General features: G+C 41.2%; 2 protein-coding genes across 3 annotated transcripts in view; one reads left to right on the top strand and one right to left on the bottom strand.

Annotated features, from left to right (window-relative positions):
• The window catches only part of NT5DC2 (5'-nucleotidase domain containing 2), an 88,001-nt gene extending 71,420 nt beyond the window's left edge, over positions 1-16,581 (top strand). For both annotated transcript variants that reach the window (XM_073644428.1, XM_073644429.1), the window contains exons 7-15: positions 223-283; positions 1,754-1,856; positions 3,167-3,268; positions 7,114-7,195; positions 7,856-7,942; positions 9,952-10,092; positions 10,320-10,384; positions 14,158-14,439; positions 15,102-16,581. In XM_073644428.1, the coding sequence (XP_073500529.1) occupies positions 223-283; positions 1,754-1,856; positions 3,167-3,268; positions 7,114-7,195; positions 7,856-7,942; positions 9,952-10,092; positions 10,320-10,384; positions 14,158-14,419 (903 nt within the window). In that variant the 3' untranslated portion in view covers positions 14,420-14,439; positions 15,102-16,581. The remainder of the gene's footprint in view (positions 1-222; positions 284-1,753; positions 1,857-3,166; positions 3,269-7,113; positions 7,196-7,855; positions 7,943-9,951; positions 10,093-10,319; positions 10,385-14,157; positions 14,440-15,101) is intronic.
• A 3,605-nt stretch (positions 16,582-20,186) lies between these two features.
• Positions 20,187-21,920, bottom strand: part of STAB1 (stabilin 1) — a 220,560-nt gene continuing 218,826 nt past the window's right edge. Inside the window, exons 68-69 of the mRNA XM_073644427.1 lie at positions 21,776-21,877; positions 20,187-20,469 (exon numbers count right to left, since the gene is read on the bottom strand). Of these exons, the coding sequence (XP_073500528.1) occupies positions 20,416-20,469; positions 21,776-21,877 (156 nt within the window). The 3' untranslated portion in view covers positions 20,187-20,415. The remainder of the gene's footprint in view (positions 20,470-21,775; positions 21,878-21,920) is intronic.

The raw sequence follows: 21,920 nt of genomic DNA, 5'->3' as shown, positions 1-21,920 counted from the left end.
GCCAGTAATGTTCAGGGAAAAAAACTAAAACTAAAGCCAAACTTTTTTTAGTGAATTGCAAAAGTTATTTTTAACCGCCAAAAATTCAAGTCATGGTACATTGAATCATCTTGTTCTGCATTGTCTAAATCATTAGATTTCAAATTTTTTTTAACAGGCAAAATTATTAAAATGGTGATAATGTGTACTCAGGGGGACTCAAATTTTTTATTTTTTTTATAGGATGCAATTCGCGATGTCCATGTTAAAGGAATGTTGTATGAATGGATTGAAAAGGACATGGGTGAGTCTGATGGTGGCGCTTATAATGTGCATAATGTCATTATATTGCAATACCCTATCCTTCACGCAGATTAATTCTGTATGTAACGTGTCATAGGAAGTGATTAGGGATGAGCGGACCCGTGGAAGTTCTGGTTCAGCCGAACTGTAGTCCAAAGTTCGGTTCTGGTACTAGAACTCTACCCGAACTTCAACCAAAAACAAACCCCATAGAAGTCAATAGGGACCCGAACTTTGGTGTTGTAAAATGGTCGTAGTAAGGGCTAGCGGGCTGCCAAGTGACGCAGAGTGCCCCCACAGAATCTCTCTCTTGGGATCATGTATTTTCAACATGGATAGAGAAGAAAACTCTTTAAACACCCCCTTAAAACAAAAGGATCAGTTATTGAAATGCAAACAATCTGAACTTTTTATCACCAGACGTTAGAGATTCAGTAGACCCCCCCCCTCCCATACACATCACATGGTCTGATGTTCCCTGCAGGTATCGGACATCTTGACTAGGTTAGAAAGAAGCAGTGGAGTAACGCATGACTGCAGGATCGGACTACGCGCAAGGTTTATTTTAAGTCCATAACATTTAAGACACATTATTCTGCATTGAACCTGTATACTCAAACCAGAAATTTTTAATAATGACTTAGTAAAGTGGCTTAATTTTATTTAAAGTGTTATTCCCATCTTCGTAGATGAATATTTTAGGATACTCCTGCAATTTACTGCTTATTAAAATCTGCAGCCGTTCTTGAGCTATTAACACTTTTTTCTTTTGTTTACAGCTCGTCACCCAGGAGACCGACCACCGCTGCTGTCTATTTTGTAAAGTTGGCTGGGACTAAGAGATGGCAGCGCACTCTGGCAATCTTGACCAGCTTTGCTTACAAGCTCGGTAGGAAAGAGCCTGTAAACAGAGTACATATTTAGCTGTCTAACAATGGTGGTCGGTATCCAAGGGAACTAGCTGTAAACAAAAGAAAAGTTCTAATATCTTAAGAATGGCTTAAAATTTTACTGAGCTGTAAATTGTAAAATTGCTTGTATTTACCAGCACTGTCCGACCATACCCATTTATGAAGATGGAAATAGCCCTTTAAGACAAATTAGTGGCAAATAAAAAATAATTTTATATGTGCACATACCCTTTAAAGAATTATTTCCATCTGTGTTGTTCAGGGCTGAAACCAGAATATCAGTGTTCACGCACAACAATGTACCACAGCAAAGGCAACTCCATCCAAAGCTTAGGGGATTGACTGAGATACCCGAGTGCTGTACTCCAATATCTCGATCAGCCCCATAGATTTTTAATGCACCTGAGTGTTCATGCTCAACTAAACCTCCTTTCCCCCTTTACTGTGGATTAGGTGAATATTGGCGATTCTGGGAAATCCACTTTAATTTAGGTTTTTTTTTACAAATGCAATAAAAATGTTTATTTCACCAATTCTGCCCCCGTTTCCTCTCCTTTCAGAGCACTACATCCTTCACGGGGAGGACATCTTTGCTGTTCTCAATAGGCTTGTAAAGCACAACAAGAAACTTTTTCTCATCACCAACAGCCCCTTCAGTTTTGTGTAAGAATTTCTACATCATTTAATTGTCTGTGAAACTTGTTTTAAGGTGAATGTCAAGTAATGTTTTATCTAACTGATCTCCGAGACCCAAGCAAGTGAGGTGACATAACTAGCTAGAATCCGTTTCCAAATTACTGATACCCAATTTGACAGCACTTTATTTTTTTAGTATTGGCCTTGTCATCAAGGATTTGTTCACACTGCAGCTTTATCTATTTGGTATATGCATTAGGAAAATTTCCTTTATATATGTACAGTCTTTCAGCATTATTCCCATCTTCAACATATACAGTCATGGCCAAAAGTGTTGGCTCCCTTGAAATTGTTCCAGAAAATAAAGTATTTCTCCCAGAAAATTATTGCACTTGTTTTTTCATGCACGTTTATTTCCTTTGTGTATTGGAACAACACAAAAACAGAGGGGAAAAAAAGGTAAATTCGATATAATATTAATTTAACACAAAAACTCAAAAATGGGTTGGAGAAAATTGTTTGCACCTTGTGTGTCTTTGTGTGCCACACTAAGCATGAAGAACAGAAAGAGGAGAAGAGAACTGTCCGAGGACTTGAGAACCAAATTTGTTGAACAATATCAACAATCTCAAGTCCATCTCCAGAGATCTTGTAAAATTTCATTTTTCTGGAAGGGTGCCAACACTTTCGACCATGACTGTATATGTCATAGCCACAGAATATCTACTAAATGTGTGCAGGTCCCACTAGGCCCATTTTTAGAACTGGCCCCTTTTTGGGCGGTATGACACTCTTTTGGCATCTCCTGGGCCCATAGGAGCCAATAGACATGTTTAGTGCATGGAGTCATTATTTCCCAGAACTGCAGATACAGCCTGACGAGACCTTGAGGATGCAGGCGTGCAAAGATGTTTGCAGCAATGTAAACAGCACTTTGTAGTGGCTTTCCAATCTGGCAGATAAATGGGGCTCCCGCCTATAATAACCAGATAAAGGGGAGGTAATCCTGAATAGACACGAGGCTCTAAAGCATCACTTCTATGCATTAGAAAAGCCTTTTAGGTTTGGAGTGACTGACTCCCTGCAGCTGTAGCTTGTCAAATTCTGCAAAATACAATGGTTTTGAATACGGCCTTCTTGCAAAATCAGATTTGTTATACTAGATCACTTAGTCTTAGTACCAAATCTAAGTTTTAGTCCTAAGTGATTGCAACTAAAAACATTGTATGATCGCTGATTTTGTGTCCCACTGATGATCTTGCACACAGAATTATCACTGCATGGTTAGATATGTCACAGAGTCCACTATTGTTTTGCTTCCTCTTGTGTTTTCCCAGAAATAAGGGAATGAAGCACATGGTGGGGAAGAACTGGAGGGATCTGTTTGACGTGATTATAGTTCGTGCTGACAAACCCGCTTTCTTCACTGACCGACGCAAGTATGTACTGCTCGTTACAAGGGCGGCATAGAAATAAATGGCACTCAGACTTTTTAGATTTTATAAACTTAACGGGGAACTTTGGGTCCAGTTCATTATAGCATTTGCGTCTTTTTTTATCTTAATTTTTTTGTGCTTTTTTTTCCTGTTTTTCATTAATACTTTCTCCCTTTTATAAAGTTTATTTTATATGTTCCAGATGTTTTTTCGACTTACGCATCAGTTTGGCGCAAATATATGTCAGCCTCCCACTGGACTGATTTTGTGTACGCCAGTTATTTTGGCATATTTTTTGCACCATTCTGCAAAAATTAAAGAAATGACCCAGAATTGGCAAAATTGAGACATCTGAAGTGGTTGTTCATCTCCGTGTGACCATGTATGTAGTCACTTGCTTACTTTTGATGTCTCCTTTGCATCATATTCTGATAAACTTGGAATAAGCGAATGCTTCTATTATTTCATTGTGTCTTTTTATTCTTGGCCTTCTCCATGTTTCTTTTTTATTTCATTATACTTTTTGTAAAACCCTGTATGTTGAAAGGGTTTTCCAGGATTTATTTCGTTACCCACCAACCACAGCTCCCGCAATGCTTCTCCACTGTTAACCCCAGTCTTTGGCTGCAGCGGTCACAATGTCACTGCGTCAACAATCCTGAAAAATGTAAGGCTCTGATGATCGTAGCTTTCAAACTGGAGAACTCCGACCCAGTTGACTTAATTTTTACTGGCAAATAATAATACACCGTGTGCAGAATTAGGCTATGTGCCCACGTTGCATTTATGCAGCAGAAAATTTCTGCTGCATAAATGCAAGTCCTCTCCCGGAAAAACGCATGCGGAATTCCGCACGCGTTTATCGCGCATTTTTCGCGCGTTTATCACACATTTTCCACATGCGGAATTGCCTTGCGTTTTTTATGCATTGGACAAAGGCAATTCTGCTTGCGGAAACGCAAAATTAATTGACATGCTGCGGATTTTTGAACGCGGCCTAAACGCTGCGGAAAAATCCGCAGCATGTGCATAGAACTTGCGGAATCCCATTGGGGACCATGGGGTGCGGGTTACCAAGCGTTTTACAAGCGTTTACGCTGCGGAAATTCCGCATCAAAAACGCTTGAAAAACGCTACGTGGGCACGCAGCCTTATTAGGCAAATGAGTATTTTGATCACTTGATACTTTTTATACATGTTGTCCTACTCCAAGCTGCATAGGCTTGAGAGCCAACTACCAATTAAGTAAGTCTGGTGATGTCCATCTCTGTAATGAGAAGGGGTGTTGTCTAATGACATCAACACCCTATATAAGGTGGGCTTAATTATTAGGCAACTTCCTTTCCTTTGGCAAAATGGGTCAGAAGAGAGATTTGACGGGCTCTGAAAAGTCCAAAATTGTGAGATGTCTTGCAGAGGGATGCAGCAGGCTTGAAATTTCCAAACTTTTGAAGCGTGATCACCGAACAATCAAGCGTTTCATGGCAAATAACCAACAGGGTCGCAAGAAGCGTGTTGGCCAAAAAAGGCGCAAAATAACTGCCCATGAATTGAGGAAAATCAAGCGTGAAGCTACCAAGATGCCATTCGCCACCAGTTTTGCCATATTTCAGAGCTGCAATGTTACTGGCGTATCAAAAAGCACAAGGTGTGCAATACTCAGGGACATGGCCAAGGTAAGGAAGGCTGAAAAACGACCACCTTTGAACAAGAAACATAAGATAAAACGTCAAGAATGGGCCAAGAAATATCTTAAGATTGATTTTTCAAAGGTTTTATGGACTGATGAAATGAGAGTGGCTCTTGATGGGCCAGATGGATGGGACAGAGGCTGGATCAGTAAAGGGCAGAGAGTTCCACTCCAACTCAGACGCCAGCAAGGTGGAGGTGGGGCACTGGTATGGGCTGGTATAATCAAAGATGAACTTGTGGGACCTTTTCGGGTTGAGGATGGAGTGAAGCTCAACTCCCAGACCTACTGCCAGTTTCTGGAAGACAACTTCTTCAAGCAGTGGTACAGGAAGAAGTCGGTATCGTTCAAGAAAAACATGATTTTCATGCAGGACAATGCTCCATCACATGCATCCAAATACTCCACAGCGTAGCTGGCCAGTAAAGGTCTAAAAGAAGAAAAAATAATGACATGGCCCCCTTGTTCACCTTATCTGAACCCCATAGAGAACCTGTGGTCCATCATAAAATGTGAGATCTACAGGGAGGGAAAACAGTACACCTCTCGGAACAGTGTCTGGGAGGCTGTGGTGGCTGCTGCATGCAATGTTGATCGAAAACAGATCAAGCAACTGACAGAATCTGTGGATGGAAGGCTGTTGAGTGTCATCATAAAGAAAAGTGGCTATACTGATCACTAATTTTTTTGGTTTTTGTTTTTGCATGTCAGAAATGTTTATTTCTAAATTTTGTGCACGGATATTGGTTTACCTGGTGAAAATAAACAAGTGACATGGGATTATATTTGGTTTTTATTAAGTTGCGTAATAATTCTGCACAGTAATAGTTACCTGCACAAACAGATATCCTCCTAAGATAGCCAAATCTAAAAGAAAAACCACTCCAACTTCCAAAAATATTAAGCTTGGATATTTATGAGTCTTTTGGGTTGATTGAGAACATAGTTGTTGATCAATAATAAAAATAATCCTCTAAAATATAACTTGTCTAATAATTCTGCACACAGTGTAGTGCTGAACATTAAACTATTTTTCATCAGTGCCAGAAAGGCATATGCTCTGTGTGCAAATGTGAGCACAGCTTCATTTATACAGTCATGGGCAAAAGTTTTGAGACTGACACAAATTTTGGTTTTCACAAAGTTTGCTGCTTCAGTGTTTTTAGATCTTTTAGTCCGATGTTTCTATGGTTACTGAATTACAATTATAAGAATTTCATACGTTTTTTTTAACTTTTATTAAGTTTATGTAAAGCCTCAATATTTCCAGTGTTGACCCTTGTTTTTCCAAGACTTCTACCCTACACCCTGACAATTTGGATATCACCTTCTGGGCCAATTCCTGACTGATGACGACTCGTTCTTTTCTAACCAGTGCTTGAAGTTTATCATAATTTCTGCATTTTTGTTTGTCCATTTAATTTTTTTGTGTTGACCGCAGGTTCTCAACGGGATTGAGCTCTAGGATGTTTTTCTTGGCCATGGACCCCAAATCTCAATGATCCATCGTGCTGGAAAAAGCATTGTTCATCACCAAATTGCACATCTTAAATATTCAGATGTTGTGTCTCCTGTACTTTATAGAGAGTCTGTCAGCACAAAATGACTGTTCAAACCAAGCACTTGACGTGGACAGATAGTTCTGCACATCTTCTCATCTACTTGTTTTCCATCTATCTTCTCTAGTTCCTGGGAAGCCAGAGCTGTCAATCAAGGGAGAAGGAGCTGAGACAGATGAAAAACAAGTAGTTGGGAAGGTGCACTGAACTGTGTTTGGTTTGAACAGTCATTTTTTTTGCTGTCAGACTCCCTGTAATATTTTGCATAGAATCTAATCAGTCACTGACTGCCCTTGATAGCAAAACCAGGATGGTATGCAACAAATTTCGCAGCAAATCCACTGCAAAAAAAGATGTATCTGTAATCATTTGCCCTTAGCCTAATTATTTTTCTGTGCTTCATTGTGTTTTATAACTGAACTTCACCTCTTAAATTATGTCCGTTTTGCATTTTGTAAATCATTGTCATGTAAAACTGTTCTGTCCACTTAATATAGAAATATACTATACCGGCCTTTCTTGGTGTGAACATTGCAGAATAATTTAATGTTAAAATAAAAACCTGTTTATATTATTATTTTTTCTTTTATTGTAATTAGGCCATTTAGAAGACTAGATGAAAGTGGTTCACTGCAATGGGACAAGATCACCAGTCTAGACAAAGGAAAAATATACAAGCAGGTAACAGAAAAATCCAATATAGCCAATAATAATTTATAATTTATATGGATTCTTTATTCATCATTTGTATTCTGGTGTGTGCAACATTTATCTGCACACATTCTTTTTTCAAACCCATTTGATAGTGCTTTTTTTTCAGATTAGTTCATGAATATGACCAATTCTGAATTCCTGTGTTATGAAGAGTTTTTGATATTTCTGAGTTAATTTGGAGTGGGAGCTACATCGTGACCCAGACATTTTCCTCTCTTGCCATTTGTATGTGGAGAAATTTCCTTAATTTACATATTTTAAACTTACTTTATGAGAGCCCTGTCCATTGCCTTGCATCCAGAAAAAAGCAGATCTTCTGCTTTGCACTGATGAGGGGCAAACACTTTGAAACACCTATCTGCAAATGAAGTTTCTGGTTTGGCTTCTTATCCTAAGTTATGTGGCAAGGCTCGGTAATGGGTTGATATTGATCTTTAGGATTGCTACTTCTAATAGGTGGAACTAGCGTTCAAGTCCTCTTCCTCTCTAAGGAGGCAACTTGCAAGCTTAGTGGTGGATGGAAAAATGGAAACTGACTTCCTCTCCTGAGTGCTATATACTGTGGCTTATTGACGTGATGTGTTGGCCCGTTTGTGGCTCACGATTGATTTTTACTTATATCCTCAGGGAAACCTGTTTGATTTCCTGCGATTAACAGGCTGGAGAGGATCCAAGGTGCTGTATTTCGGTGATCACCTTTACAGCGATCTGGCAGTAAGTATTCTATGAAGTGATGAGCCTGTCTTATCAGGTTGCAACTTACAGATTTTTAGAAGTTGCCTTTCCGACCACTACTGGACTAAAGTTCGGTCGAACCCAAACTTCCACAGGTTATAATAACAATTCTTCTTTTTGCCAAAATGTGTTTTTTTGCCATTTTTATAAAACACACTCATTTTAACATATCAAAAACGGGAGCCTGAACCAGTCACAATGAGACCCTCCCTGAGCTGAAGCCCGCCCCCAACTTCTACACCTTGTATGTAGGCTAGCCATGCTATCTTCCACAATCGGCCACTGGACCCTCCATTTATCCTACCTTTGTGACGGTTCGGGCCCAAAATCCTGGGTAGGTGTAGTAAGCTAGGATATTTCTTTGCCAGTACAGTGCTGCTGTAAGGTAAAGGTGACTTGCCGTGGTCCATCGCCACTGAAACCGCCCTTACCAGGAGTGTAGTGTCGCAGTCCAGCCTCACAAAAACAACAAAGTGGATGAAGTAGGATTTTGCCCCAGGGAAAAGTACATCTATCTGCCCCAACCTATAAATGCCTGCATCCAATCACCCAATCTATGGCCGTAAAATCCAATCTTTACTACTCTCTTCAAACCTGTCCCAAGGTGAATCAAAAGACCCCTTACTACACACACAAACCAATCGGCACCAGCCACGACACAACAGGCAGCATCTTAATCTAAACCAGGGGTCTCAAACTTGGCTGGGTATATGAGCTGCACATAGAAAAATTGTGAGTTTGACGGGCTGCATTCTTTGCAGGAGGACATGACCTTTTCAGTGATAGCATTTTTTTCCCATGCAACTTTCTGATCAGTTTTGGCGTTTTTTTTTTATATGCCATTTATCGTATGGGTTATGAATACGATATTAGCTATGTCCCCATCCTGGTCACTTTCATGTAGCATTGTCTCATCCTGGTCACTTTCATGTAGCATTGTCTCATCCTGGTCACTTTCATGTAGCATTGTCTCATCCTGGTCACCTTCATGTAGCAATGTCCCCATCTTGGCCACCTTCATGTAGCAATGTCTCACCCTGGTCACTTTCATGTACCAATGTCCCCATCTTGGCCACCTTCATGTAGCAATGTCCCCATCTTGGCCACCTTCATGTAGCAATGTCCCCATCTTGGCCACCTTCATGTAGCAATGTCCTCATCCTGGTCACCTTCATGTAGCAATGTCCCCATCTTGGCCACCTTCATGTAGCAATGTCTCACCCTGGTCACTTTCATGTACCAATGTTCCCATCCTGGCCACCTTCATGTAGCAATGTCCCCATCTTGGCCACCTTCATGTAGCAATGTCCTCATCCTGGTCACCTTCATGTAGCAATGTCCCCATCCTGATCACCTTCATGTAGCAATTGTTCCCATCCTGATCACCTTCATGTAGCAATTGTTCCCATCCTGGTCACCTTCATGTAGCAATTGTTCCCATCCTGGTCACCAGCCTCTGATTGGCCGATGGCTGGTATTGTTATTGTGGTACAGAGAGATGGTCTCTGAGCCGCAAAACATTTCTATTGAATGTGACTCCAGGGACGCACATTCAGCTTTAACGAAGTTCTGGCATCAGCGGCCCCTGGGCCGGGCCGCGATTGTCACAGGGAGCTTTGGTGCCTGCAGGCTACTTGAAGCAGCCTCAGGGGCCGCATGTGGCCCATGGGCCGCGTCTTTGAGACCTCTGATCTAAATCCTGATTCAATTGCTACCATTAGCCCCCAATTTCTACCCCCTAGGGTCACACGGACTCCCTTATACTGCCTTAGGGTTATGACATAGCCATCTTCGCCAATTTTTTGTTACTATGACACTGCTCTTAAAATTAATAGGGGAGATTCCCATAATAATGTTATCTTACTGATTGGCACTGGTGATTTTTGTAATGTTGCAGGTATATTAGAAATGATGTGGTCATATGACATGAGTAATAAATCTAATGATGAGAGCCCTTTCTTGTGTCTCATCCCGTCTCTCGTGTTCAGGATCTCATGTTACGACACGGCTGGAGAACTGGAGCCATCGTGCCCGAATTAGAGAATGAAATTCGGATAATAAACACTGAACAGTACATGCACTCACTGACCTGGCAGCAAGCGCTTACCGGGCTGCTGGAGCGGATGCAGGTTAGTGGAATCCTAAAATGCGTCACTGCTTATTGTATGGTACCACGGACTATGTCATCTCTATATGTGACTAAAGCACGATGATCTGTGAGAGTATATGGCATCTGTGAGAGTGTATACAATATGATTTTATATAGATTTAAAGGGAATGTGTCAAGCATATTCTAATGTTTCCTTGCATATTCCCATTTTGGAACTTTTTGGTGTTGTTACATTTATCATTCTAGACTTCTAAAGATGCCGAGTCCAAACAAGTTCTTTCGGAGTGGATGAGAGAGCGTCAAGAGTTAAGGTAAGTGTTAATGTCGTGAATAGTGATGCAGTGAGTATCGCGGGTACTCGAGTAACATGTTAGAGTCCCGTATGTTTTATGGCTGTCTTACAGTCGGGAAACATGCGGCCACGGGGACTCAAACATGTCACTCGAGCACCCACGATACTCAGTGCAAACTCAAGTAAGAAGCACTCGCGCTCATCACTAGTTGTGGAGTGTGGTATATCCCAACTCTGTTTTTAGTGCTGCTGTAGTGCATAGATCGGGATCACCAGTATACGGGTCATCTGCTTGTAATGAACGCTGTCATGTAGGTCTTTTGTTTTTTTTGTCTTAGTCCCTTTTCAGCTCTGCAATAATCACGCGACTTCAAGTTGCACAAATGTTTTTGGTCGCATGTCTTGTATGAGAATTGCTGTAGTGTGAAACGTCACCCTGGTAGTCCCAGCCTTAGATAGGATTCTGTCCTTACCCCGGTTCATGCAAAAAAAACAAGATCGAAAGAGCTGGAAACTAGTTTAGCCCATTCCTTTCTGTGCTCCTGTGGACATATGATAAACCCCTGTTTACTTATGATACTTTTCAGAAAGGTAGTGCCCAGGAAGGCTGCACGTGATACTTACTAGACTGTGGACCATTGTCGATTCAGAGCCTTATAAGAATATGTCTTATATACAATACAGAAGTCAGGAGAGCGCGAATAAGGGAGACTCATCATAGACAGATTAGTGCCTTCCATTTAAGGGGTTTTCCACTTTTGGAAGTCCTCTGTCTTCTGGCTTCAGTTTCTTTTAAAAAATAAACTGGGCTGTACTCCTCTCCCTGGGTCCAGCACTGAGTCTTCACTGATGCTCAAAGTGTTTATTATTGTCTGAGGGGCTGATGTCACATCAACAGCGCTGCAGCCAATCAGTGATCCCAGTCATCAACCTAATCAGAGCTGCTGTGCTCCATTATTGGTTGCTGTACTGTCGATGTGATGTCTGCGCGGCGGACAATTACCGACATCGGGAGCAGCGGTGGAGACTCAACACCGGATCTGGGGAGAGTGAGTAAAGCACACTTTTTTTTAACAATCTGCACCCTGGGGCAGGGTATTTCCAATACCAGAAAACCACTATAAGGACACAGGGGAATGCAAGTAAGATAAGATTTTTGACAATTTTGCCTGGCGTATATAGTTATCAGTAGATATCAGCGTATATACAGTTGTGCTCAAAAGTTTACACAGCTAGTGTGGTACCCAACTAATTTAGTGATAAGTAGCAGAGGGATAAAACTAATAAACTTTATTAAGAAATACTTAAAAATGGAACCCAGAGTGCAATAGATGCACCACATATAAAAATATACACTCTGATGTACTAGGAAAAGACAAGTAATGTTACAGTAGGGCCAAAATTGCCCCCAAAGGTTTGGGGCAAATGGAACCCTAATTTTGTATGATACTATACTATAAACAAACCCACTCCACAAAAGGCAAGAGGGTGGATTCCTTATTCAGGTAAACTCCATAAGCAGATCATATCAAAATTAGCAAGTTTTCTAGCCAAATGTAGAACTCAAGCGGCGCCAGGCTCAATATGCGGTGTCTACACTGTATATATGGCCATATGAAACAAACCAAGCTAAATCAGTACATTTTAGTTCAGCCAAACAAATGTAGTGAGGCAAACCTTATCATAAGTGGTTCAATTACACACAAAACTACACATAATGATTCTACCATAACATGGTATAGAAAGAGTACCAGCCCACTTATACAGTGGTGGCCAAAAGTATTGGCACCCCTTCAATTCTGTCAGATAATACTCAGCTTCTTCCTGAAAATGATTGCAATCACAAATTCTTTGGTATTATTATCTTCATTTAATTTGCTTGCAAGGAAAAAACACAAAAGAGAATGAAACAAAAATCAAATCATTGATCATTTCACACAAAACTCCAAAAATGGGCCAGACAAAAGTATTGGCACCCTCAGCCTAATACTTGGTTGCACAACCTTTAGCCAAAATAACTGCGAACAACCGCTTCCGGTAACCATCAATGAGTTTCTTACAATGCTCTGCTGGAATTGTAGACCATTCTTCTTTGGCAAACTGTTCCAGGTCCCTGATATTTGAAGGGTGCCTTCTCCAAACTGCCATTTTGAGATCTCTCCACAGGTGTTCTATGGGATTCAAGTCTGGACTCATTGCTGGCCACCTTAGAAGTCTCCAGTGCTTTCTCTCAAACCATTTTATAGTGCTTTTGAAAGTGTGTTTTGGGTCATTGTCCTGCTGGAAGACCCATGACCTCTGAGGGAGACCCAGCTTTCTCACACTGGGCCCTACATTATGCTGCAAAATTTGTTGATAGTCTTCAGACTTCATAATGCCATGCACACGGTCAAGCAGTCCAGAGGCAGCAAAGCAACCCCAAAACATCAGGGAACCTCCGCCATGTTTGACTGTAGGGACCGTGTTCTTTTCTTTGAATGCCTCTTTTTTTTCCCTGTACACTCTGTTGATGCTTTTTCCCAAAAAGCTCTACTTTTGTCTCATCTGACCAGAGAACATTCTTCCAAAACGTTTTAGGCTTTCTCAGGTAATTTTTGGCAAACTCCAGCCTGGCTTTTTTATGTCTCGGGGTAAGAAGTGGGGTCTTCCTGGGTATCCTACCATACAGTCCCTTTTCATTCAGACGCCGACGGATAGTACGGGTTGACACTGTTGTACCCTCGGACTGCAGGGCAGCTTGAACTTGTTTGGATGTTAGTCGAGGTTCTTTATCCACCATCCGCACAATCTTGCGTTGAAATCTCTCGTCAATTTTTCTTTTCCGTCCACATCTAGGGAGGTTAGCCACAGTGCCATGGGCTTTAAACTTCTTCATGACACTGCGCACGGAAGACACAGGAACATTCAGGTCTTTGGAGATGGACTTGTAGCCTTGAGATTGCTCATGCTTCCTCACAATTTGGTTTCTCAAGTCCTCAGACAGTTCTTTGGCCTTCTTTCTTTTCTCCATGCTCAATGTGGTACACACAAGGACACAGGACAGAGGTTGAGTCAACTTTAATCCATGTTAACTGGCTGCAAGTGTGATTTAGTTATTGCCAACACCTGTTAGGTGCCACAGGTAAGTTACAGGTGCTGTTAATTACACGAATTAGAGAAGCATCACATGATTTTTCAAACAGTGCCAATACTTTTGTCCACCCCCTTTTTTAGGTTTGGTGTGGAATTATATCCAATTTGGCTTTAGGACAATTCTTTTTGTGTTTTTTTCATTGAAGACAAATTAAATGAAGATAATAATACCAAAGAATTTGTGATTGCAATCATTTTCAAGAAGAAACGGAGTATTATCTGACAGAATTGCAGGGGTGCCAATACTTTTGGCCACCACTGTAGGAGATAATATGTCAACTTATCTGATCCTCCATTAGTGGCGGTATTCTAATATAGGCGGGCTCCCAGCGCATTTCCCTTTAGTCATCAGGGGAGTTCATTGCACGCAGTCATCGCATATGACCACAGTGCAATTTATGCATGTGCTGCATTCTAGTAACAAGCGGCGCACTTCCGGGTATGACGCAATATCCTGTGCGCGGCTCACACTGGCGCCGGATGTAAGACAACATCCGGTCGAGGGACCGCAGGTGGAGCGCATAGCTTCTGCACATGCGCAGGCAGCGATAAACCAGTTTTGTTCTTCCTACCTAGCGCTGGCAGGGGGGCGTGTTTATCACCGCAATGACGCTCCGGATGCAGAGCTTTTTCATGATTTTCGATGATCTGTGTTTACAGGTCTGTTACGAAGAACCTCTTTAATCCCCAGTTTGGCAGCATTTTTAGAACTTTCCACAACCCGACATACTTCTCTCGGAGGCTGACCAGATTCTCAGACATCTACATGGCTTCCATCAGCTGTCTTTTAAATTACGATATCAATTTCAAGTTTTATCCACGACGTACCCCACTGCAACATGAGGCCCCATTATGGATGGATCAGCTTTGCACTGGCTGCATGAAGACTCCTTTCCTAGATGAGATGGCTCACATCCGATAACAGACTCAAAGATTTACCAAGTGAGTATTCGTGGCACTAAGAGGTAAAGTTTCTCCTTGTGGGGAATGCAAAGCCGGTGTAAGGAGACTTATAGGCCATGCAAGGCTCCTCTGGGAATTTAAATATGCAAATAGCCTATTCAGAGAGGTAAATTACTAGAACTCTAGTGCCACCTATTGGAAATAGCAATCCTTAAAGTCAATATCGACCCTTTTAATGAGCCACATGACTTAGGATAGGAAGCCAAACCAGACTCATGTTTCGGGGGGGGGGGGTTGCTCCTCCTCAGTGCAAAGCAGTAAGTCTGATTTGGCTGGATGAGAGGCCTCTGAGGGGAGCGTAAGGGTTAACATCTCTTTTTGTGGAGAGTTCCATGGTTTGGCTTTTTATTCTAAGTGGCAAGGCTTGTTAAAGGGTCGACATTGACTTTAAGGATCGGTACATCCAATAGGTAGAGTTCAACTCGTCTTCATCTCAAAAAGGCTAGTAATGTATAATCCTGTGGGGGATGCTAATGAGAGATCAGCCAGTGTTTCCAGCTTCCTCCTTCCTAATTACTGCATCCAACAACACACAAAGGTTGCGCTGCTGATAGAATTTATAATAGTACCAAGCACCCTTGGTGGTGAGCCCCCTGCTTTAATGGAGGCACTTTTACTTCTATTTTACTTTTACTTTCCAGGATTTTGCAAGATCTGCCAGTCATATCCAGTGGTATCCATGACTTACTACCAATCTATCAAAGAAGTCAAGCTTCTCAAGAGCGGCTCATTACACATATGGTATATTAGACACTCACTCTAAGGTCAGGTTCACATGTAGTGGTGCTACAAAAAACGAAAGAACCGGCTGCTGCGAGAAAGTGTGTACATGTAGCTTTGCTTATGCAATGTTCAGCTATAAGGGGTTTTTTTCCTTAAAAAAAAAACAAAAAAACTTTCGTATAAAATGTTCTCAGATTTGCTTTCATCAAACATTTGCAATTACTTTAAAGAAAACAAAAATGCAGCACGCATTAGAAATCCCATTACACGTCTCTGTGCAGAACGAGGCTGGAACATGTTATTAAGGACGTGTAATGGCAAATCATGGTATGTAAGGCGGATGGCGGAGAATAAGACATTGATGTTGGTACAGCTAACTTGTGAAGCATTATAAGTACTACAGATAATTTATACCAGGGGTGCACTACATTTTTTTGGGCCATAATGTTTGACTGCGTGACGTGTAGGAGTGTTAATAAAATTATTAGTCTTCTGGATATAAAACTTTTCCACTTTTTGAGGGCTTTGAACAAGACGAATAGTATGCGAAGTCATAATTCAGCAACGTCATAGTGACCATAGTGACCATGACACAGTGAAACGCTAAAGTCCAGCAGCATGTCTGACAGCAGAAACTGTGCTGCAGGAGGTGCCCATGTCTTGTCTAAGTGCCAATGGCACTGCTATCTTAGCCCCCAGTCTTGTGTTTAGCATTTGGAAGAGTCATTTAGATTGAACATTTTGGTTGCCCCTCACGCAGGGGACCTTACTGGCCCCATACCGCACATTGTGATTATAAGCTTTGCATTATACTACATGCCTGTTTTCTCTGTTACATGCAGCCAGTGACTGCTCTAATCTGCAGTGTGATTAAATATATAATATATGTAGAACGGCAGCTTTTAATTTCTATACAAAAACTTTTTTTGAAGGGATGATGATGACAATATTGTATATGGAATTTTGTCATGTCTTGAATAATAGTCTTTAAAGGGACTCTGTCAGCTCAAAATGACTGATCAAACAAAGTCTCTCCGCTCAGTGCTTCATGGTGGGGCCAGTCATTTATATATACAGTCCAAATGTCCTGCTGTGCGGAAGTAGCCACGGTGCAACTAGATCCCCACAGCCGGACATTTGGACCCTTCCACATACAGATATACCTTGAAAAAGGCCTTACATGAGCGAAACGTTGGCTGTAATCTGTTTTCCGTATGGGTTAATTCAATAAAGTTACCTTCCTCAATTGAAATTAGAGTGCCAAAGTTTTTCTTATTTATTTGAAGTCTACGTCCTACTTCTGAGCACCTCTAGGATTACACAGTAGAGCGGTCCTATTTTTTTTTTTCATATATTAAAAATTTTACAACAGACAGAAAACAGATATTAGTGGAATGAAATAAAAAAAAAATTACTGGAGTGGCGCTTTAAATGTAGAGCATTTACAATATTGGTATTGACTATTAAAGGCTAAGTACACCTTTGCATAGAATGGTTTTGAGTTTGTTTTTTTTGTTCATTTGCTTCCTAAATTAAAAGTTAAGCAACTTTCTAAATAGTCTTTAATTAAAATTTTTCTACCATTTTGCTGCTGAAAATGTCTACAAGTCCTTTACCCGATGATTGGGCTAAGTGATCTGCAAAAATGTTAGATATCTGTCAGAGCGCCTGTTCATTTCTGATTTCTCTACTCTGTTCTCTCTCTCAGGGCCAGTAACGAGCGTGCCAGAGTAAGTCAATGCCTGATCGAGTATCAGACACGCTCTAGTAGCTCTAGAACTAGTAGCTGCTCAAATAATGATAAGCAGCGAGACTGGCATGAGGGTCGGTGGTGGGTTGTAAGAAACTGCGAAACATGCTGGGATCCCACAACCTGGAAGTCCAGACCCGACTCCTATTGGAGAGTCGGTGCTTTACAGTCTGGTAATCAGTTTTTTTTTGTTTTTTTTTAAATGATTGAATAATTTTTAGAAAAATGTTTCTTTTAGGGACCGCTAACTTTTTTTTTTTTTTTTTAAATAAAAGCAGTATCATTGTACCAGGTCATTTGCACTGCAAAATGAACGTTTTAAAGACAAAATTAAAAAAACAATGGTGTAATTGCATTTTTTTTTTTCACCATTTCACCGCACTTGGAATTTTTTTTCTTTATTTTCCTGTACACTATATGGTAAAGTGAATGGAGTCTTTCAAAACTACATGTCGTCCTGCAAAAGAAAACCAAACCCTAAGCCTGTGTGCCCACGATGCGTTTTTGGTGCGTATTTGCAGCGCGTAAACTCTCCAGAAACGCATTGCATACCTTATCCCATGACTTCCTATGATATTCTGCAAGTTCTGTGCACATGGTCCGTATTTTTTCTGCGCAGATTTTACTCGCAGAAAAAATCCGGACATGACCAATTATTGTGCGTTTCTGCATACGTATTTGCCTATACAATGCATTGGAAAAACGCATGGCAAATACGCATGTAAAAATCACATGCGTTATCTGCCAAGGAGATGCAGAAATGCTCAGGAAAATTTCTGCTTCATTTCTGCATCGTGGGCACTAAGCCTAAGGCCACGGCCCCACTATCAGTATTTGGTCAGTATTTTTTCTCAGGAGTGGGAGCCAAAACCAGGAGTGGGTGATAAATGCAGAATTGGTGACTTGTTTCTACAGGGTGGGCCATTTATATGGATACACCTAAATTAAATGGGAATGGTTGGTGATATCAACTTCCTGTTTGTGGCACATTAGTATATGGGAGAGGGAAAACTTTTCCAGATGGGTGGTGACTATGGCGGCCATTTTGAAGTCGGCCATTTTGGATCCAACTTTATTTTTTTCAGTGGGAAGAGGGTCATGTGACACATCAAACTTATTGAGAATTTCATAAGAAAAAACAATAGTGTGCTTGATTTTAATCTAACTTTATTCTTTCATGAGTTTTTTTACAAGTTTATGACCACTTTTGGCTGTTGAAAAAAAAAAGCCGCAAAAACGCTACATATGAACACAGCCTAAGCATTCAATTATTTACAAAAACGGTTTAGTTTCTTGAAATTTGTAACATTTAATTGGACTGAAAGATGCTGATCAAATAAACTAATATAAAAATTACACTGGATATTGTGTAGATCTCTAATGGTTCCCTGACTGTTTCTTGTCACGCCTGGTCATGATGTACTCCAAAAATATGCAACACTTTTTGTTTCCAAGTTTAAAGGGAATCAAATCACGAGCTGCACGAATCAGAGCCTGACTGCAAGATTGTAGCCGGGGATATTTTACTTTGAAGCGCTCCCAGCGTTTCAGAGAAAATATGGTTAGGACGTTCAGTAAACCTGCTGCCAGGTAGTCCTCCATATTCATGTGCTCTGCATATCCCCGCCCCCCACCACTCATTGGCAGTTTTCTGCCTATGCACAGTGTGCACAGAAAGTTGCCAATCAGTGGTGTGGGTGGGGTTATACAGAGCTCAGCAGTCAGGGAACTAGTAGGTCTGCAGCAGAGAATATACCGGATTTTTCAGACTATAAGACACACTTTTTTCCTCCAAAATTTTGGAGGAAAGCGGGGGGTGGGTCTCATAGTCCGGATAATACATTCCGGCTGTGGACAAGTGGGGTGGGGGAGGGAAAGGCGGAGTAGCGGGGCACAGGCAGTAGCTGTAGCTGGCTGCTGCAGCAATCACATGTGCCCACTACTAAAGAGAATGAATATTCACTCCTCTTCACGCCCATGGGACTGGAGAGGAGTGAATTTTCATTCTCCTTAATAGCGCACACTGTCAGTCGCAGCCGCTGGCTTCCTGCAGCTGCTAAGCAATCGATCCTGTGTGCCTGCTATTTCAGAGTATGAATATTCAGTCCTCCCCACTCCCATGGGCATGGAGGAGAGTGAATATTCATTCTCTTTAGTAGCGGGCACAAGTGATCACCGAGCCGCGGCTGCAACTGACAGTGTGCGCTATTAAAGAAAACGAATATTCACTCCTCTCCCCGCCCATAGTCCCGACATGTGTGCAGTGATGGGGGATGGGTCATGCATACCAGGTTGGGGGCCATTTTTACCTGGATAGGAATGGGGGGGCCATGCATACCAGTATGGGGGATATTAGTACAGAATTGGGGGACATTACCCCTATAACAGTGGCAGCAGCAGCAAACCTCCCCACCAATAACAGTGCATCATGAGCACATTTTTTGCTTACATTTTTTTTCCTATTTTCCTCCTCTAAAATCTAGGTGCGTCTTATGTTCCAGTGTGTCTTATAATCTGAAAAATACTGTAGTTTTTAATCAAAACCTCAGCACCCAGTAAAGTTATGGCATGGCTGGAATCAGGGTCGCTGCTCTCAGACTAGATAGCAAAAAAAATCTAGTGACAGATTCTCTTTTACATTCTGATATCTGGTTCCTCTGTCATCGTGTTTATTCCAAGTTTTTTTGTTTTTTTTTTAAGAAAAACTGCAGAAGGAATATATGGAAAGATCAGACGTTTGATGCAGCATGATTGTGATGTAGAGAACTATACATCTTCCTACTGAACCTACAGTTTGTTAAACTTTTGTCAGTTTATAACACGCACAAATGTTCCATATAACGCTTCTTAAAGCAGAATTTCATGTTGGCTTTAGTTTCTCATATATTGTGTATTGCTTTAAGGATAGAGCCGTAGATATTGTGCTCTGTAGAAAACTCTTGGAGGACAATTCAGCGTCCAGTGACTTTTTCTACAGAAGGTTTTCCTTCGCCTTGGCATCTTTTATTATTATGTACTGGAATTATGTTCTAGATTTTCATAGACTTGTGAACTAGTCAAATCTGCAAATAGAATAAAGCAGCCATAGAGGATTGTAGCCGAATCGAGCCCCGTGCTCCATAACGTTGATGCATCCTGAAGCCGCAGACCCCGCACACCACCATGATGTATTCTCATTGTATTTTATTGTTACTGTAAACAGGTCCCCGCACTCGCACAGCAGTACATTCATGGGTGGTACTCCCAAAAGGGGTATTTGTGGGGTTCATACTTTATTTACTGTAGATCACATAATTCATTGTCAGCCATTTGTAAGATATATACACATATAGACTAATTTACAGATATTTATACATGTAAACTTGAATGATACATTTTCTGTTTCATAGGATATCTCCCTACACAATCCCCTGTCCACAATCTCATTAGACAGGAAACTAAAAAAAAATTGTAACCGACGTCCTTTTTATTATCTCAGCGGCTTAATGAAGGATGTTGTAGGTGTCAGAACTCTCATATTCGTCGTTGCATGGATCCTTAAGAAAAAAATAACAAGATTAAGATGTTATTGGGTGTCCACAACGATCATTCTTGCTCACTTTTGTGCAATTGGGCTTTGATAATTAATGCCATTGACAGGGACACTGCCTACCGGATCATCATCAATGGTACTTTTAAACGGCTGAGTGACATGTTATAAGGGAAACTACTTTTATGTTTTCTCTGGATGTTAAGTTAGTGGCAACATTCACTATTTGTGCTCATGCACTGAGATAGACCACTACGCTTGCTACTGACCCAGAGGTTTTTATTACCCATCCGCTAGGGTCACTGAGGACCCTGTGAACATGGAGTGTTAATGGCAATACTGTACCACTTTCTATGGGATTGACTGCGATAACCAGTCATGAGTTCACATATCTGTCCCACTAATACAGGGGATTTTGGGACAGCCATTCTTGGAGTCACAGCAGATGACCCCCAACGATCATACATTTTTCACCTACCCCTGTGAATAGCTGATAAATGTATTAAAGGGGGTTGTCTATTACGTGATACTCATGACATATGACACTCCCACTGTTCAGGTCAAGCAGCAGAAATGTTTAGATGTAAACAGTATATGAGCTGGAACAGCACAGCTCCGTACACTGTTTAGTTGCTGCTCCTGGGTACAGCAGCTGATCTTCTATTCACCTCAAGAGGAGCCGCATTGCAGAACCCCAGATATTAAACCGTGGACAGACCAATGTATTCTCCAAACATTGTTTACATCCGACCACCACGGGCCAGATAACTGATCGTAGGGGGTGTCGGACCCAAACCTATCTGTTATTAATGACCTACCTCCTGGATCTGTCATCTGTGGACAAATCTTTTAACCTATCTTTTGGATAGATCAATTGTTATACAGCTATACAAAACCATTAATGGAAGATAAAGTGCAGTAGCCACTAAGCAATGTAATGGGACTGAAGTGATCTGGCCACTGGAGGATTTCAGCTGATTGGGAGGTGCTGGGCATTGAACCTCTACTAATCTCATATTGAATGCCTATCCTATGGAAAAGATCAGCAAATATTAAATACCAAAACAACCCATTTAATAGATTTCTGCTAACAGGCTATATAAATTTAGCCTGGATCTTTAGAAGTCTAGTGTCCCCTGGGGACTCCTAGCTCGACCAGAGCACAAATGGTGCCAGAGGGTCTGGTAGTTGCCTCTATCTCTCCCTCATTTTGGGCTCATCATTGTTTATGTTACCTGCAGGTAATTGGTGGCTATTTACTGCTAAACCTGGAAGAATACAGGACACTATATATCTAGTTCTATTATTCTTACCTCAAGCTGGTCTATGAAGGAGGTACTGGCCCCGTACACCGGATTAGGGATGGACACCAGTGGTGGATTCTGTAAATCTATGTCGTCATCTTCTGCTTCTTCCTAAATTCAAATGCACATAGACAACCGGGTGAAGTCCATGATG

This window comes from Phyllobates terribilis, unplaced genomic scaffold, assembly GCF_046119375.1.
Source record: "Phyllobates terribilis strain yellow unplaced genomic scaffold, ASM4611937v1 Scaffold_8__6_contigs__length_399053987, whole genome shotgun sequence".
Taxonomy (NCBI): domain Eukaryota; kingdom Metazoa; phylum Chordata; class Amphibia; order Anura; family Dendrobatidae; genus Phyllobates; species Phyllobates terribilis.
This window is presented reverse-complemented; position numbering and strand designations above follow the sequence as displayed.